Source organism: Miniopterus schreibersii (genome assembly GCF_964146895.1).
Source record: "Miniopterus schreibersii genome assembly, chromosome: 2".
Taxonomy (NCBI): Eukaryota; Metazoa; Chordata; class Mammalia; order Chiroptera; family Miniopteridae; genus Miniopterus; species Miniopterus schreibersii.
The window spans coordinates 4,612,103-4,631,512 of record NC_138102.1 but is presented as its reverse complement, the minus strand read 5'-3'; the positions used below and the strand labels follow the sequence as shown (position 1 = coordinate 4,631,512).

The 19,410-nt window shown below is 46.2% G+C and overlaps 1 protein-coding gene across 1 annotated transcript; it reads left to right on the top strand.

The window, feature by feature from the left end:
* The first annotated feature begins 14,225 nt into the window (after window positions 1-14,225).
* Window positions 14,226-18,472, top strand: LOC308553971 (uncharacterized protein). The gene is made up of 4 exons (XM_081130529.1): window positions 14,226-14,405; window positions 14,742-14,856; window positions 15,947-16,143; window positions 17,478-18,472. Exons 1-4 carry the CDS (start codon window positions 14,279-14,281, stop codon window positions 17,654-17,656), a joined length of 618 nt encoding a protein of 205 aa, XP_080986655.1. The 5' UTR covers window positions 14,226-14,278; the 3' UTR covers window positions 17,657-18,472.
* Window positions 18,473-19,410: the final 938 nt, after the last annotated feature.

Below are 19,410 nucleotides of genomic sequence, written 5' to 3'. Positions count from 1 at the left end.
ATGCTAGTTAAAGGATATTTGAAAGTCACTAAGGTCAAAATATATGTACCAGTTTCTGGGTCCCTAAATTTAAATAGTGGCTGTTATCTATCATCTATCTATCTATCATCTATCTATCTATCTATCTATCTATCTATCTATCTATCTATCTATCTATCTATCTATCATCTATCTATCGTCTATCATCTATCTGTCATCTATCATCTATCATCTATCTATCATCTATCTATCTATCTATCTATCTATCTATCTATCTATCTATCTATCTATCTTCTATTATCTATCATCTATCATCTATCATCTATCATCTATCTATCCATCCATCATCCGTCCATCCATCAAGAGCAGGGAAAGAAAGAGAACAGAGACAGAGGAAGAACCTTTCTCATATGCCAGAAATTGTCTCAGAGTTGCTATCCTATGTGAGAGATTATAAACTTTTTTTTTAATCCTCACGTGAGGATATGTTTTTATTAATTTTAGAGAGAGGAAGGGAGAGAAAGAGAAAGAAACATCCATCAGTTGCCTCCCTCATGTGCCCCAATCTGGATCCAGCCTGCAGTCTAGGTGTGTGCCCTGATCCAGAATCGAACCCGCCACCTTTTTGGTGTAAGACGATGCTCCAACCAACTGAGCCACCAGGCCAGGGCAAGTACTTATTTAAATTTAAACTAATTAAAACTGAATACATCCCCAGTGCTCATCTTGTGAGTGGAAGCCACCTTTCTGAGCAGCACAGGCAGAGAGCATTTCCATCAACACAGGAACTTCTACTGAACAGAACTGGAGGGCAGGTATTTTTTTCTTCCCAAGAAAAATAAAAAAATCAATTCTTCTTATTTTCCTTTTCAGCTATGAGAACTGAAGTTCAAAAAATAGATAGCACATTTAAGCTCCGAATACTAGTAACTGGAATACGTCCCTTCAGTTCTATTTGATTTTTCCCACTAACTACATGGAATGGATTGATGGAAAGAAACCCTTATCAGCAACGGCTGAGGGAGGCCCCTGCCCCAAGCAGGTGACAGTCTCAACCATCTCACCAGCTATGCCATGTGTACAACTTGCCCCAGGGACCTTTACCCTTGTCAGATTCCATGTTTCATGCTAGATGCTCTAATCGTGTTCAGGTTTTTCACTAATGTGGAGGACCCTGAATTAAACTAGTCTTGAGTTTCAGATTTCTGCATTGCAGCCTATGTCTGGCAAAGATTTAGCAACTCTGCCTACCAGTATATTTCTATTCTATTCCATCTATTGAGGCCATTTTTTGCGCTGAGCCAATCCAAGTGGCCTGTCCAAACTTAACCCTTTAAGTTCTACCAAGGTGGCCCCTTTTCATTGTTGTGGATTGGATGGTATCAGCCCCCTGCAAAGACACATCCGGTTCCTAATCCCTGTACCTACGAGTGCGACCTTATTTTGAAAAGATTTTTGCAGGTGCAGTTAAGGATCTCACAATGAGATCCTCTTGGATTCAGGGTCAGCAGCAAATCCAATGACCAATGTCCTCACAGGAGCAAAGGGAGGCATACCTGACACAGACGCAGGAGGGAACCCAGAGGTGAAGGCCATTTGATGACGGAGGGACAGAATGCTGCATCTGCAAACCAAGGAACTCCAAGGGTTCCTGGCCCCATGAGAAGCTGGAGAGGGGCATGGAGCTGAGTCCCCCTCGGAGCCTCCACAATGACCCAGTGCTGCCAACCACCTGATTCCAGACACCTGGCCTCCAGACCGTGTGGGAGGGAATGTCTGCTCCTCAGGCCACCCGTCCGTGGCAGCCGACGAAGGCAGCCGTAGGAAAGCAATCAGCCACCCTCCCTGCCAGTGTTTCTTCTCTGTGCTTTGATCTCCTTCAAAGCCGTTACTGTTCCTCCCACTCCTCCCACAGACGTAATCAAGCATTTCTTGTGATTGATTTCCCAATGAACTAAAGCAAGAAAGCAAAATCTGGGGGCACACCCGAAGGAAAAGTCAAAGACACGTGGAGGTTAGGCTGCAGGACGACTCTGCCTCTTTGAACTTGGCCGGCTCACTGGATCCAGAGCAAAGGGCTTCCTTTTTTAAAGCCTCGGATGGGCTTCGGGGCTCTAGAAGCCCGAGGAAACGTAATGAGAAGGCCCATGAAAGTGGGCTGCTTATCAAACAAGGCTTTAGAGAAATAAAAGCAGCCTCATGTTTCTGACGAGGGAAGGAACGGTCGGTTTCATCCGACATATGCTGATAAACCGCACATGAGTGGCTGTGCTGCGCGGGGGAGACAAGGGCGCCAAGCAGATGTGGGGACGTTTGTACTGGTCTCGGTGATGACTTTACCGTCTCTCTCTCTCTGGCATCTACAGAACGGATCTCATCGCTTTTCATACCATGACGTCTAATAGTCACTGCTTTCTTTATTTCGCTTTAATCCTTACCGAAGGACATGTTTTTGTGGGTTTTTTCAAATGATTTTTAGAGAAGCCAGAAGGCGGAGAGAGAGAAACGCTGATGTGAGATAGAAACATCCATCAGTCACCTCCGGTACACACCAGGACCAGGAATCGAACCCGCTGCCTTTTGGTGCCCTGGACAATGCTCCAACCAACTCAGCCACCCGGCCAGGCCAGCCGCCACAGCCTTCAAACCATATAGAAAGACCCTCACAAACTCAAACGCTACCTTCTAATGTGCCCAAATCCCTAATTCTGCAGACGGTTTCCTCCTGAGGTCCAGCGCTGGGATGTATTTTTTACTTAGTCTCAGGACCACATCCACCTAGATGCTCCCCGAAAATGACAGTGCGATGGTCAGGCTGTGGGCAGGATGCTGCGGGGGACATTCCAGGTGGGAGTGAAACCTCACACAAGGGAAGGGGGGCACAGTGACCTCAGCCTCGAAGAGCAAGGGCAGGAGGCCGGGTGGAGATCAGAGAACAGGGACAGTGTGACCCGTGTTCCCACAAGGAGAAAAGGTTTGGCCCAAGCCCGGTGTCGGGCTTTAGATGCAAGGGAGCTGATGGCCCAGAAACAAAACCCGTCCTGAGTAAAAAGTCTAAAGGCTTGAACAGGGAAAAGAACAGATTGCCTGAAGCTCCAAGCATTTAAGTATAAATAACTAACAGAATCCCATGATTTTATTTTAGGGACAGAAGGAATGAAAAACGTTCAGTTCCAGGAAGGAAGCAGAGGCATTAAGGGGAATATATATGCAAGATTATAATTTTGAAGTCCCAGGTTTCTTCGGCTTCGCTGGGAAAAACACAGGTTGAGTACGCGAGGCCGCTTAGAGGAAACTGTTCAGCAGCCCTTCAGCCTGGACCACTGAATCTACAAAGGAGCCTGTCGTCACGGCTGTTTATTTTATTTAGACGAGATGGTCCTCAGGGGCAGGAAACACAGGGAAGGCCCTTACGGCCCCTGGAGCCTAGGTGGAATTTATGGGACCCCACGGCCTCTAGGGTTCTCGACTTAAGAAAGACCATGTATTCAGGTAAAGAAGGAAATACAAACACGAGAAACTAAAAAACACTAGCGTGAGTCTGCAGCTACCACCACAGACGAGCAGCAGCAAGACGGACAGACGGCTACCCGAGAGGGACGCAGGAGCCTAGGATTCTCCAGAATCCCGTCGACTCTTACCTGCGACGTCGCCACGCGTTGGGGGCCTGGCACTGGCTGCTGGCTCTGCGAGGAAAGAGACAATCGGTTATTCCGGGGCCGGGACTCGAGTGCCCGCTGCTGGAGGTGCGCTCGGGCCCCTGTCTACACGCACCCAAGGTCCCCGCAGGACCAGCGCGAAGGCCGCGCTCTCCAGCGCTGCTGAACCGCAGCTACCTGCAACGGACCGCATCCTTCCCTGTGGCATAGCTCACACCCGGTGGGACCGGGGTAGGGCGCGCCCTGGCAGCTCTGCCCGCGAGGACCGTCCTCGGGACGCCCAGGGTCACCCGCCTTCCAAACAGGCCGAGACCGATTCCTGAAGGCCCGAGTGCTTCAGGTAGGGCGGGGGGCTGGGAGTGGTGCAGCGGGAACTGGGCCGTCTGGGTGACTGTCCATTTCTGAGGTTATATGCACTTGCATTTGCTCCTACACACACCCACTCACACACACACATGCTCTCACACACACACACACTCACACACTCACACACACACTCTCACACTCACACACACTCACACACCCACTCACACACTCTCACACTCTCACACACACACACACACACTCTCACACTTACACACTCACATACCCACTCACACCCACTCACACACACATATGCTCTCACACACACACTCACACACACACACACTCACACACACACACTCACACACTCGCACACTCACTCACACACACACACACTCACACACACACGCTCTCACACACACACATGCTCTCACACACACACACACTCTCTCACATACACACACACACTCACATACCCACTCACACACACGCTCACGCACACTCACGCTCACACACACACTCACATACACACACGCTCACACACACTCACACACTCACATACCCACTCACACACACTCACGCTCACACACCCTCACACACCCACTCACACATACATACTCTCTCACACACACACACACACACACACGCTCTCACACGCTCTCACACACACTCACACACCCACACACACACATGCTCTCACACACGCTCACACACACTCACACACCCACACACACACATGCTCTCACACACACACTCACACACTCACATACACACACCGGTTTAGAGGACCAGTGTTGAACAAGGGGGCACTACATCCTATCTTCTACAATCAACAAATATTTCTCACATGCAGCCTCAAATATATTTGGAAATTACATTAACTAAATATTTGTATGTATCTTTTAAAAGCATAAAACCTCTGGGGAGGCAGAGTGTTTTCAACAGATCGTGAGGAAAAGAGGCACTGGAAGAGGAAACATTCGTTTTGAGACTATGGCCCTAGGTGACCAGGTTCGGGTAGGTTGGCAAAGTAACTCAATCTAGGTCAACAAACAAGGGCAAATGTAATTCTACGTTCCTCTAACTTCAATTCTAAAGTTAATTCTAAGCCTTGTATTAAGTACTTCTAAATTTTATTTAGAGAACTTTCCAAACATAAATGAAGCATTTTTTTTTTTCTGGAAACTTAAAGTTATTGGGAACCAATATTTTAAAAATTAAGTGACAAATATATAAATACCTTTAAACTTATTTACATAAATTAAGAGTGTACTTCAATATTGGCTTATAATACACATTACTAGAATCTGAGCAAGTTTGTGCAAGAATTAATAAACACGGACACACATACACACACACATATTTTCACAGCAAAATAAGATGAAATAACATAGGTAATTAATTGCAGGTATATGTGCCACTATCTATGTGACTATATCCCAAACTATTATGCAGTCAGCTGTGAAGCTGTTTACCCAAGGAGAGGGAAAGACTGTTAACTTGCAGGCTAGACTGAGCCTCAGTCCAAATAATTGGCTCTATTACTAAACATTACTGCAAGATAACTGACAAAAAATCTTGCAACCTTGCAACTGGCATGACTTAATGCTGCTAAATCACGGAACAGACACACTTCTTTTTATTCCTGCACACTACTGTCTTTCAAAACACAGAAGTAGCATTCGAATAACACAAGTCGGAGTTGACAATGATCTCTCAAGCGCTGTCACCAACGCTTGGTTCACAGGTGAGGAAATTGGAGCCGTGAGAAATTACATAACCCGCCCGAGATCACACAGACTGGAGTGAAAAACAAACCTCAGATTCCGGCAGCATTTCGTGTTGTCTATAATAATAAAATATTAAAATTACTTTTTTTCAAACAATGATTTACTTAAGAGGCCACCACAACAATACAATCTGGAGGTTCCAAATATTTAAGAGCATGCTTTATAAAAGCTATTGCATTATATTATTTTAAAAATCAATAACATCCAGGCACAGCCTCTGATGTGATGATTTTGCTTTTGAGAATTTATCTTAAATAAATGATTTTAGGTGTCAACAAAGTTTACAAAGAGCAATTAAACTGCTCATTTAGCTTTTAGTCTATTATGAAAATGAATTAAAAATCTAAATATCCAGCTATAAGAGACTGTTAATTAACCTGTGAAATCTATAAAATAAAATCATATGCAGCCACTTAAACAATGCTGTGGTAGAAAGATATTTAATGACATAGATTTTTTTTTAATTTTAAAAAGTACATATTAGGATGCTATGATAAACATATCACAATAAACAAAATAAAATGTGTGCTACATACACGTGTCATAATATCACTTATGTTTATATTATCATGCAACTTGTGTTTTGCATTTTAGTGCATTTATATGTTTAAAAGTCTGTCAGATGTCAGAAAAGGGAACACTGAAACTGTGGTTTAATCATAATCGTAAAAGGAGTCCTAAGGAGAGGTTATAATGAACTAGTTCAAAAAACATAAAGAAAAGTCTTGCAAATATAAAAGTGAGTAAAAAAGCAAGTTGTAAAAATATGCATAGAGGAAGCAACGAATTTAAGAAGCGATCTCTCTTATAAATTAAGCTTCAAAATTTTAGTTAACAACTAAGCATGACTAAGGCTATATTAAAAACCTGGAATGTTGGTTTCTCGTGAGCGCAGCTGATTAAAGGCCCGGGAAACGTCGCCCGGTGAAGGCCTCTGCCGAAGCCATTTCACTCCACGAGTGGAGTCCCCTGAGCTGCCCGCCGCAGCCGCCCGAGTGCTGGTTCCCTGACACCGCGCTCAGGCGGGGCGGGGCGTCCCGCATCCAAGTTTCCTTCCAGCCTTTGAAAGAACAGTCCTCCCCGACGGGCACGCCTGGGGGTGGCAGAGCTTTGGCCAACCTGGTCTTAGGGGTTGGCGTGTGTCAGCCTCGCAGAGCCGATTAGATGTGAAGATGGATCCTGACGACCCTCACAAGGGGAAATAACCCAGAATAACCGTGTATTAATTTATTAGAGAAATACAACCGTCACTGGCTTGACTGCCCAAGGTCCCTTATTTGCCGGAAGAGAAAGCCCCGGGGTGGGCAGGTCGCCTGCAGGTGGCGGGTGAGCATGAGTGAGAAGGGGCGGTTTTACCGTGTGACCTGCTGTAACGCCGTCAGCCCAGCAAGGCCCTGCCCCAGCTCTTCAGGAGCCGCCCCCCCCCCCGGGAGGGCACCCCCGTGGGCATGACCAGGCTCGGCCCTCGGGATTCTGGTTTTGTTTGCGTGTTTTCATTAAGTACTGTACTTCAGATTTCAAAACAAACTTGGAAATGACTAATACTGTAGAAAACAATATTGGTTGAAATGCACTTTTTAAAAAAATTAAAGTTACGAACATATTAATAATAATAATATTCCATGCAAATATTATTAGCAGGCCAATTTGACCCAAATTTACCAAAATGAGTACCAGGAATGGGAAACTCGAGACTATTATTAACGCTGTTCTCTGAACTTAACTACTTCAAGGTTATTTTTCCTAAAAGTTTGTAAAACCAAGTATTGAGATTTCTATTTATTTTGTAATTTGAATTGGTTGCCACACGAACATTTCCTTACACTGAAATTTATTTTTAAATCTGTATGCGAACCATGCAAGTGTGTTTTCATTTTTGTTCAAATTAGTTGTCCCGTTTCCAGTGGAAAATCTTTAAATGTATACTGTGCCCCTCAAACTTATTGATAAGCAATAGCAGTTAATTAAAATGCTATTTCCAGCCCTGCTGGAAGCTCGGCTGGTGGGAGCACTGTCCACGGCACCGAGAGGCTGTGGGTTCGAGTCCCAGTCGGGGCGCACCAACTGCGCAACAAACGCGAGGCAACCGACCCGTCTCTCTCCTCTCCTCTCTCTCTAAAATCAGTAATAATAATTTTAAAAATCCTCAGGTGAAGTTTAAAAAAATGTTATTACTGGATTGCTAAAAGATGTGGGTGATAAACAAAAAAGAAATATCACTGGCCCTTTATTATATTAAAATTAACAGACTTTTAATTAGTTTTGATCTCATAGTTACCAATAAAATTTTAAAGAGATGTAGTAAATTTTATTTACACAAATAACTTTAGAAAAATGTTTTAAGGCTGTTAACACTCCGCATGATTTTAACGTATTTTTGAATAAAAGTAAAATGAAGTTGGCAACAATTAAAATATCATCAATTGTACTTTGAAAATAATAAACAAATAGTAAGCTGTATGTAAAAGTATCACGAAAAGCATAAGGAACTCACAATGATAAACAATTCTCAGATCAGTATCTTAGGAAATACCTACAGTATAAACAACACACAAAAAATAAACGCTTTAGTTTTGGAACTCAGTATCGATGTGTATCACACATATGAATACAAGGTGTTTAATTGCATTTAACTTGATCATAACACAAACCTACTTTACATAAGGAATTTTTACATAATACATAAAATAAAATAACTTCATGAGACAATGAGGAAAAGAAATTAGAATACATCCCCTGACAGAACTAATCGTGTCGTTGTTAACCTCTTGGGTTATCTTGTACCTATTTTAATTTAAAAAACTATACATGTATATGTGTGTATGTACAAATACATATGTACATGTATTTGTGTATCTATATCAGTGTACTTTTTTAAAAATTTGAATTTGATAAGAACAAATCAAAGACAGAGTCTAATATTTACAGAGCATGTAATATTTATCTTATAGTTTTTATCCACCTTATGGATGCTGTCTAAATTTAGGCATACCATACTCTTAAAAAAAAAAAAAAAAAAGCTTAGGAATAGAAGGTAAATTGACACACTTTTTTTTTCTTTTTTTTTTTCATTAATATAACTCAACTTTTTAATCAGTGATCAACAGGATATAATGATCCTCTCAGGATAGTCTGTTCTACCCAGAGCTTATACTGTTTAGCACAGAAACTTCAAATACACACGCACACACACAATAAAGTTCATTTATCATTTCTAGTTGTCAAATGTGCTGAAACATGGGTTTGTTTATTTATGCTGCTGCTTTATATATAATAGCAGCTTAAACCTACAGACTCACAGCTTGAACTTAGAGACTCACAGCTTAAACCTAGAAATCTTCGCCTTCCAAATAACAGAATACCTGAAAAGTGCATCAACAATTCTATTTTTAATTTTTAATTTTTTTACTGAATTTATCGGGGTGCTATTGGTTAACACACTTATATCGGTCTCAGTTGTACAATTCTATAATCCATCATCTGTACGTTGCAATGTGTGTCCAACACGATTCTTCTTAGTGTTAGTAGATACCTATTCAAGAGTAGCCCCTGAGTGTCGAAAACCTATTTATTTTTAAAAGGGTAATGCAGACAAATCTTTCTGCTTTAACTGACAGTGAATAACTGATTGACCTATAAGGAAAAAATATTAAGTAGTGATGCAACGCAATAATGAATTGGTATCCATAACACTAATCGGTTCTCACTAACTATGTCCAGGTTTGAGAACTGTTACAGTCAAGTTCATTTCACAAGCTTGTGTAGACTGGGGGGCAGGCAGCCCGGGGGGGGGGGGGCAGGGTCCTCCTGCGCCCGGCTCCCCGCGTGGAACAGGCTGGTAAATGGGTGTTTTCCGTTCCTACTTGCCCGAGGCCCTCGTTCTGTGAATTCTATAGACTCACAGCATTTTTTTATTGTCTCTTTTACAAGATAATTTCTAAATCTTATATTAGCATCAAAGATCCCTCTTTACAGCGATGATCAGCATTTAGTACAAAGTCCAGCAAAAGACCAGCAGCCTCCTAAGCACGCTGTGCTTGACTGAATGTGAAGAGCTGAGTAGAACACTAATGTGAATTATATTTTTAACAAAGTTACTAGCAAATTAGTCCTAATGCAGATTTTTGAGATAATGTCAATTTGATTTTTTTAAAACAAGGTTATTTCATCTTTCAATTTGCCAACAGTATTATTGTTGCCTTTAGTTTAGGCATGAAGTTCTGAGAATTGGTCAAACATTTCAAAACCTTCGCAGTATTTGTATTAGAGAACAGGAAACGACTATGTGGGGCAGGGCAAGCTGCAACACCACCAAGATCACAGACCGTGTTCCCGTCATAACGTAAACGCCAGTTAGACACCGGCCTTCTAACGTATCAGGTGGTGGGCTCTCCCGGGACCACGCTTTTCTACAGGACGATGCTCTCTCCATCCCTCCAAGTCTCCTGCCTCTTGAGGAAATGACTGGACAGATCGGCTTTGTAATAATTCATGAATGATTCTGCTCAATCTTTAATTTTTCACTAATCTGAGGCCAATTTTTGATTCATCCATCTTTCCAGTAATAACTTCTAAAAACAGGTCCTATAAACATGGACGTTTGATTTCCACCATTACAAAGAAATATCTCTGTGTGTGTTATCCAACAGTTTTAACCTTTAATTAACATTATAAATAACCCACAGAACAGGCTTTCCTTAGGGATTTATCACAAGTTTTATAGTAGTTGGGTAAAGAGCAGGGTGGTTGACCCAGTTGTGTTTCTACGACCAAATCTCTTTCAAGCCATACACAAAACTAAGTGTGACCTACACTATCATTCAGAAGAAATCACCTAACATCTCTGGAACTTCAAGAAGTCTGCACAATCAATGGACTAAAATCTCTTCATGAGAGCAAAACTGTACTCATGTTAGAAATGTGAACATATGTGTATATATGTATATATACACACACATATATAATTAAGCTATATATATTCTCCATAGAAGTTTTATAAAAAGAAATGTTGATTGAAATGAAAAGAGCTGTTAAATATAAAGATGGCTGTACCCAATACATCATTAACACAAAAGGTTAGAGTCATACTCAACCTTGGAAATATCATTTGAAATAAATCTGAGCTTCTCATCACTTCTGCTAAGGCATATTCCAAGATGCATTTTTAACTGCTGTGCTCTTCCAGAATAATTCTCTTTCCTAAAAATAAGAATTATTTCCTATACATAAGTATCCTTAATACTCTCTTCTAATTTAGAACTAATGGTGCCCCAAGGCCCCAGTAGAACCCAAGCTTCAAATATGACATGCATTTTCTACAAACTACAAGTGCAAGTCATAGTCTGTTGTACTTTATATAATGTGCAGTTGCACAGGCTGGAGACGAGGTAGAAACCAAAGGATGAAGAAGTTCCATCTTTTGTTTCATCTCTTCTGACTAATGAACGTATTTGATCTCATGGAAGGTAATTTTGTGGAGAAAGAAACAAAACTCAATGCTTCTCCACAATCTCTCAGTACCTCACTGTGTTCTAAAAGCGTAATGCAGTTGCAATGTATTTAACTGTAAAGCCGACAGCTACTTTTTAGGCTGTTGGAAGAAAACTAGCTATTATAGCTCTGCCATAAGAGAGCCCTGACAAGACGGAATCAAGATCCAAACAATGCAGAAAGCATATCGCAATAACAAATACAGACTCCCGGTGACTGCTATGCATCAACTATTATCATGAGGCCTGGGGCAAATACAGACACACCCTTTAACAAATACTCTTAAAGAAGCCATTTGTGAGCCTGTAATTTTTTAAATAAGAATTAAAAAGTTAATATCTAATGCATTTTCCAAAATTTATCCATATCAAACACTATCACTTATTATGAAGAGCCCCAATGCTATCATCTATGTATCTAGTTTATGGTTTTCCCCCTTAAACCTGAACCCAACTTTGGTAGAGTGTTTCATGATTCTACCAGTCAAATAAACTAATGGAAGAAGTTCGATACTTTATGTAGAGAGTATTAAGCAATTTTTTAATGTTCCAAAATGTACTTTATCTATATATCACTGTTATGTCAAATTATATCAATTTTAGCAACATTTCAATGAGATTTAAGTGTATGGAAAAACCTATAAACACACTTGGTTTTCTTTGAAAATGCATGTATCACCTCAGCAATGATCATAATATACTCACTTCTAACATAGTTTACTAAAGTAACACTTCCCTTACTGACTGACTTTTAAATGACCAATCAGGGTCATCATGCTTGAGGAATCTACACATTTAATAGCGATAAGATATTAGTAAAAGCCTGGTTCTCATACTGTTAAACACATAAGTATGGCATCAAACTTTCAGCATCTTACGCTGAAAACCTTTTGTTTCTGCATGTGTGAAGGGGCATAGAATGTGATAAATTTAGAAAAACCCATAATCCTTTAATCTGTGTGGCAACAGGCAGGATAAAATAGGTTCCTTCAGAAAGGCAATTTTATTGCCTTACAACATAGCAAGTTCTGAGCCTCCCTCAATATTACGTGAATGTAAAGGAAACAGTTTCAGAATGCACAGTTAAGTCATCTTTCAAAGACAGGGTGATCTGATGATGCAGAAAACCATCACATATATTCCATAAACATCTGCACTCAATGTAAAGCACGTGTCGTTCAGATGATCCCTGGGACTACATTACTCAAACACATTCTAAGTTCTTTCAAACGTTTGGTACACAGCTGTAACTTTTCAACTGCTAAATAACGAAACTGCAATGAGACCTAACTGGGTTCTTCCAGGCTAATTAAGCATGGTTCTCTGCCACAGTGACATCTACAGCAAAATGCAAAGAAAGGAGCAAGAGGCTGGCGACAAGCAGACTGGATGAGACAACCAGCTCTCTCCTGAAATAGAGCAACAGAGCCCTGACGTTTCTCAGCCTTGGCTGCTTTGTCTGCGAAACGGGCAGCCTACATTTCTCTGGTAACTTGAAAGTTAACTTGTCAGGTGCATGCCCGAGAAGTTTTTAAATTTAGGTAAGGAGGCAGATTCTCTCTCCTCCTTGTTATTGTTACCACAATTACTCATGGAAAGGTACAGAAAAGTCGCTTTAGAAGACGTTTGCCTTTCTACCTGAATGTGCTCAGGTAGCAGCAGTCTCAAAATCCATGCAGTTCTCGGGAAGGAAGACCAGCAATTCACCAGAATGACTAAAAAGTTTCATCAGCTTGTTTACCCTTCAATTTCAGCTACAGTGGAGTAAACTAGTCCAAGAAATAAGTACATTTATCTTAACTTGGTGAAACACAAACACAGTTGCATTCAAACTGCTAAAAAGCATTAAAATTGATCATGTTTACTTACTTTTACATGCAAGTTTATGCAGTCATTTAAATGATAACACAATAAATAAACTTGTATGGCGGCAGTCTACATTGTTTCCCATGGCCTGTCAATCACCCCCAAAGCTAACCATAGGACCAGTTCAGGTCAGCCTCTATTCTATACAATGAACTATTTTTAAAATTCTTCATGGAAGGAAAAAAAAGCTTAAATAACTGAAGTTTCTACAAATATACTGCAATCATATTTCAGTTAGCATGCATTTTTTTTCTAATAGGAAAGAAATCCAGTGTCTCCCCTAAGATGAGCTCCATATACCTCACTGGCAACATTGTGACGAGTCGGGATAAATGAGCGCTGGCAGGGTCTGGTACGGCTTTCCACTGCTCCATCTGCTGGACGTGCCTACACCGCCTGCAACGAGCGGTAACCTCGGAAAAGTAACGCGAACTAATTCAGCAGGTGGCTTCAAAAGGCTCAAGCACGTTGCTTGAGAAACTTACTCTGACTTTTAAATTTTTGTTTCACTAGGACTTCCTACATCAACGTAAAAATAAAATAATTCACTAAGAACCCACGGCTGTCACTGTAACACTAAGGCACGAAAGATAGGCTGACTCACAGAAGGTGATACAATGCAGACGAGGAGCGAGGCTATTCCCTGCAGGTGTGCGCGCCGGTCCAGCCCTACGGGTTGTGACATAGACCCCAGGGGTCCCCCGGGCGTCCGCCTAATCGGGAAACGGAACCGCACGCGTGAAGTTTGCAGGAGGCTCCCCAGCTCGCCCGCAGTCAGCGCCTGGATGCGGCAGAGGGAAGGAGAGCGGCTCCGGCGGGTTCCCGGCGGCCCGGAGCCGTCCTCTCCGCGCGCTCGCCGGCGGCGCGGGGTCGCGCCCCAGGCCCCGCAGCCGCGCGCTGCCCCCCGCTCCGTCCCCGACGGGACGGCGCGCAGCTGCCCCCGCCGCCAGGCCGCTGTCCCCGCTGTCCCCGCTGTCCCCGCCGCGCTGCCGCTGCAGAGAAAGGGTCACTGCTCTCCGGGGGGCGAGGGGCTGCAAACTTCCCCGCCTGGCGAGTATCTTTCCCCGCAAACTTGCGTGTCCTTCGGTGCGGGGGGGGGGGGGGGGGGCGGGGGCACCAGCGCGAGCATCAGAGGGCACGTCCCGTAGAGGGCGGCCCGGGAGGCAGGACCCGGGACTTACTCAGGGACGCGATGCACCTCCAGCCGGGAAACGCGGCTGCCGGGGCCCTCCTCCCACCCGGTGCCTTCCGCAAAGGCGCCCACGCCGCGGGGCAGGGGGTCGCGGCTGCCAGGGGCCCGCGGAGGGAAAGTTTGACAGGTGACGGCTGCCCCCGCGGAGGGAGACTCCACGCAGCCGGGGGTCCGCGCGGGGGTGTGCTCGGGAGGACGGGGGACGCGCGCGGGACAGTGCCACGTACCTGTCTGCGCTGGCCCGGCGGGTGCGGAGCGAGGAGAGCGCGTCGCCGGCGGCGAAGGGGCGACAGCCCAGCCCTGGCCGCGGGGCCCCTCCGGGGCGCGCGGAGCCGCCGCTGCCGCCGCGCGCGGGCACGGGGCCGAGGGCCGACGCCGCCGCGCCTTGGCCCGGGGAAGTTGGGCAGCCCGGCCGCGGCCCCGGCAGCCTGCGCGAGCCGCGCGTCTTGTTTGAACTTCGCAGGGCCGGTCCCCGCAGCCACCCGCGCAGCCACGCGCCGGGAGCACCTGTCGGCGGCGGCGGCCGGGCCGGCTCTCTGGCCGCGTCTCCCTCTCCCCTCGCTCTTATTGGCGCGGAGGTTAGTGTTTTATTTATTTATTTCCTCCCCCTCGCTCCGGCCCCCTCCCGCGCCGCCTCCCGCCCTCCGCCCGCCCCTGCGCGCCTCCCGCACGTCTGCGCGGCCGGCCCGCGTCGCTCCAGCTGCGGCGCGCGGGGCTGCGCTGCCCGGCGGAGGCGGCGGAGGCCCGGTGGGTGCGCGCGGGCGGGGCGCGGGGACGGCGCGGGCGGGGGCCGCGGGGCTGCGGGCGGAGAGCCGGGGACTGGAGGCGGTGGCGACGAGCGGGACGCTCCCGGCCCCGGCGCTGTGCGGCGCGCCGCCCGCCGGCTGCAGCCAGGGATGCGGGCGACCCTGCGCGGCGACCTCCCGCCCCGGCTTCTGGCTCCTGCGCGCCCGGCCCCGCGGCCCCTCCGCCCCGCCGGCCAAGAGCCTCAGCCCCCGCCCCTCCGCCCCCCCCACGAGCGCCCCCCGCGCCCCCCGCCCGCTCTCTGCTCCCCCCGCGGCCTGTCCTAGCCCCTCGGGGACGCTCGGGTGCGCGCCGCCACCGTTTAGCCGCGGATGACGCGAGTGTGCAGTATTTAATGGTGGTTTAAGTGCCCGGCGGTTAGGCCTCCCCGCCCCGACTCCCCGGGAAGGTGCGGATCTCCCCGGGGCTGGGCGGGCGCGTCGCTCCGGGAGTGGGAGGCGGCGGCTCCCGACCGCGGCCCGGGCGCAGGGGAGGCTCGGCCGCGCTCCGCCTCCGCCGCCGGCTGCGGGGCGCCCGGGGCTGTGCTGCTGCGGTTCCCCCCAATGAGCTCTCAGACCTCAGCGGGCCGCCCGGGCCACGGCCTTGCAGGGACAGTCTACCCGTGTCCCAAGCCCGCGGGAGAGACGACCTCAGAGCCCCCCCCCCCATGCGTCCCGAAAGCTGGGCCGGGGCCGCCCGGTGCTGATGCAGGGACACCGCCTCCCCTCCCTTCTTCCCGACCCTGCTTCGGAGCAGCGCCCCCGGCGCAGACCCTCCCGGGCTTTCCTTTAGGCAAACCCGCTTTGGTTTCGGGTGTCTGTTTGTGTTTGGTTTTCGCTTTGGTGGTTTTGTTTTTGTTTTTTGGTGTGTTTTTTTTTTCCTAAGGGTTCATGATTCGGGCATGAAGGGGAAAGAAATCGAAAGGAAGGAATCCTATCTGGAACAGAACGAACGCAGCCGGCGAACGAAGCGCCGGCCCAGAGGCTGGAGAGCAAGCCTCGGCGCGGATTTGGAGACCCGGCTCCTTCCACCATGCGCCCCGCGAAGTCGGTACAGTCTTGGCCGCGTTCCCGGGACTCCAGGTACAGAAACACTGTGGCGCTGGAGTGCTCGCCGCGCTCCCCTGCTGCATGCGCTTCGGAATGTTTTTGGCTTTCTTTTGTGTCCAAGAATACCTAACCGTGTCTCTGAAATGTAGCCACTAGACGCCCGTCCCTTCGTGCCCTAGGTGTTTCCTGGGAAGTTTCCCGGTGCGCGTGCAGAAATATCCCTCCAAGAACTGGGATTCTGCACCCTTGGCGTTCTCACCGGCGCCTGGAGTAAGCCCCCCAGAGGTCAGGCGAGGAACAGGCGGAATCCTGAGCTGGGAGAAAGTGGGGAAACACCCCTCCTCTGGGAGTGCGGGCCTCCTGCTCCACCCGTATTGTACACTTTAGTCCTAAGTGCATTTGCCGAAAAAAATCTAGCCCAGTTTTTCTTGAAAAATGTGAATGCACACTGGCAAGTCGCACACTCTCCCTTTGCCAGAATCCCTGCTTGCAATTTGCAGCCAGTGATCTAGTTGTGTGTGTGCGGATGCGTGTGTGTGCATTGCACACATGTTACCAACGCCTAGCCTGACTAGGTGGTCACCTAGGTTACAGATGTGGAGCCTAAAGTTCACCCGTTTGAAAAGGTTATATTTAACCCTGTGGTAAAAAATACACACAAGCACTGCAATTTTGACTACTCAGGTTTAAAACTAAACCACTTACATGTTTCCGAGTGACTACCGAAAATCACTTCGAGATGCGGGCCTCATGATTAGCACGCTTCATCTCTTGCTTTTAATCTCTTTTTTTCAACATGCATAATTTTTGTGACCATAAAGAATCCCTAGTACAATGTACTCATCTTTGATGCCCATACTGGCACAGTATAGAGCAAAGGTTCTCTGTCCAACCCTCCGGGACCGAATTTCCCACGCCCACCTCCCCTGTCGCAGTTGAGGAGGAAGCTCCCTTCCCAGTGAACCCTCCACCAAACCCCCTCTGCGGGCCTTGTCTTCCCGAACCCTGGCACCTTTAATCACTACGCTCAGGACGGCGTTGGGCAAAGATCAGGAAGCCTCTGGACAAATTCTTCAATTACCCGCCGTGTGGGGAGCGGAGGGGCAGGTGCGTTAGCGGTTAGTGAACTTGAGGTTACAGCAGTTGTGGGCCCTGAGAACGTTAATTCGCCAGAGAGGCCAGTGCTGTGTCCCTTCATCTGCATGAAGACAAATGGAAAGGGCCAAGTGTGACCGTGCTAAGTCCCGTGGGTAGAGCTCCGCAGTAGAGCCATCCGTAGGGGCAAGGCGTCCAGACCTCCAGCCTCGTCTTCCCTCCTCCCGTTGGCCCCGTTGATTCCGAGCCCTTCCTCCTCTGGGCCCCTGCAGGTGCTGTTCCCTCTGCGTGGGACACACCCATTCCCGCCACCATCCACCCCGGTCAGCGCTCCCAACCGTCCTCAGGCTGCACACAGGGCCACACACTGAGGATGACCAGCACGTCCTCGGTTCACTCCGGGCCCCCTCGGCTTGTCCTCGGGGCTCCCTGCACTTTTGCAGCCGAATAAGCAGCACAAGTTATAATTTCATGCATCTCAAATTATTTAATGGATGTATTTTTCCAGCTCTGGACTGTCCGTTCCATGAGAGGAATCCCCATCGTATCTGCAGCGCTAGTGCTGTGCCTGTCACACGGAACGTGCCAGAAGCACATACTCAGAAATGAACGGGTGGAAGAAAACTCAGTACGGTTCAGGGTTCAGGTAGGCCTGAGCCTTGAAGGCGGGCCCCTGGACAACTGGGACATGATGGGGTGAAAAAAGACAAACTACGTAATGTAATCCAAGTGGATTCTGTCTTCACCACTATCATGGAAACCTCAGGTATTTTTCAAAAATTTCTATGATAGCTTCCGAAATAAGATACTTTATTTTACTGATACTCTAGAGTGAGGAAAGTCTATTTTTAAAATTATTTAACAAGCCCTGCAGGGAGGCTCAGTTGGCTGGACCGCCGTCCCGTACACCAGGAGGTTGCAAGTTTGATCCCTGGTCAGGGCACATACCTAGGTTGCAGGTTCCATCCCTGGTTGGGGTGCATACAAGAGGCAACCGGTCAGTGTTTCTCTTCCCCATCAATGTGCTTTTATTTCCTCTCTCCTTTCCTCTCTAAAATCAATAAACATATCCTCACGTGAGGATTTAAAAAATTAATAACAATAAAATTACTTAACCAAAATAAAATAGAAAAATCACGGAAGAGAGAAGATAAACATAACATTTTGACATTCTCATTAAATAAATCATTATTCTTGGTCAATTTTGTGAGATGTTTTCTTTGTTTATGATTTGAATTTGTTCTTTATCAATAAAATATTCAACTGTGTTCTGAATTAATTATAGTGTGTTCCGCACAAACAGGGAATGTTTGGGGGGAAATTTATATCACTGTTAGTACAGAGTATATGAATAGCTAAGAAATACTAATTTACATGAAATTTAGAAAATAATATTAAATGATCTCTTCTGAGACAGTTATTATATTACCAAGGGGAACTTGATATGGGCCTTCTGGTTTCAGGAGGTTCCATGAGCACGATAAGAGAAAAGTGCCATTTAAGATCGGAAATTTTGAGAAAGGTCAGGAGAAGAATGGGCACCGAGGAAGCCGTAAGGATGCAAAAGGTGGGAGTTTCAAAGCTGTGCGACTGGTCCACGGACATCCTGTCTGTCCCAGGAAGGAGAGAAGCTGGATGCTCCGCATCCCCACCTGTCTCCAACATCTGCATTTTAAATCAGATTCCCTGTGCATGTTGTAGTGGGAATGACTTGGCATTAAACAGGAGTGAAAGCCTGAAGTGTTAAACATTTATGATCTTGATTTTACAACTCAGGGAGCGAGTGGTATTTTTTTCACTGAAGACAACTAAAAAGTCCTGTTCAGTCAAATGCAATTTACAGGTAGATAAATTCATGAGCGTTTAACATAAAAGGAGGGATTGAGATACTTTGAAAAACAATTTGAAATTTTTTTGGATGCCCCACAAATGCATTTGAAATATGATGCTTATCAATGTGCCATGTAAACACTATTTCTTTCTTCTATGTGATCATGTATATACAATATTTATATATAAATAGACCCAATCCCAAAACGCTCCCCTTCACTGTTAGGGGGACCCAGCAGGCTAATTAATGTTAACTGTGCCGGGAGCCAACCAGTGTCTTTTCGTAGGTGACATTTCTTGAAGCTTTTGGGGGTAACCTTTTCAAATATTACTTTTAATATTTAACTTCTACTAAGATTATTTTTAAGACTACAG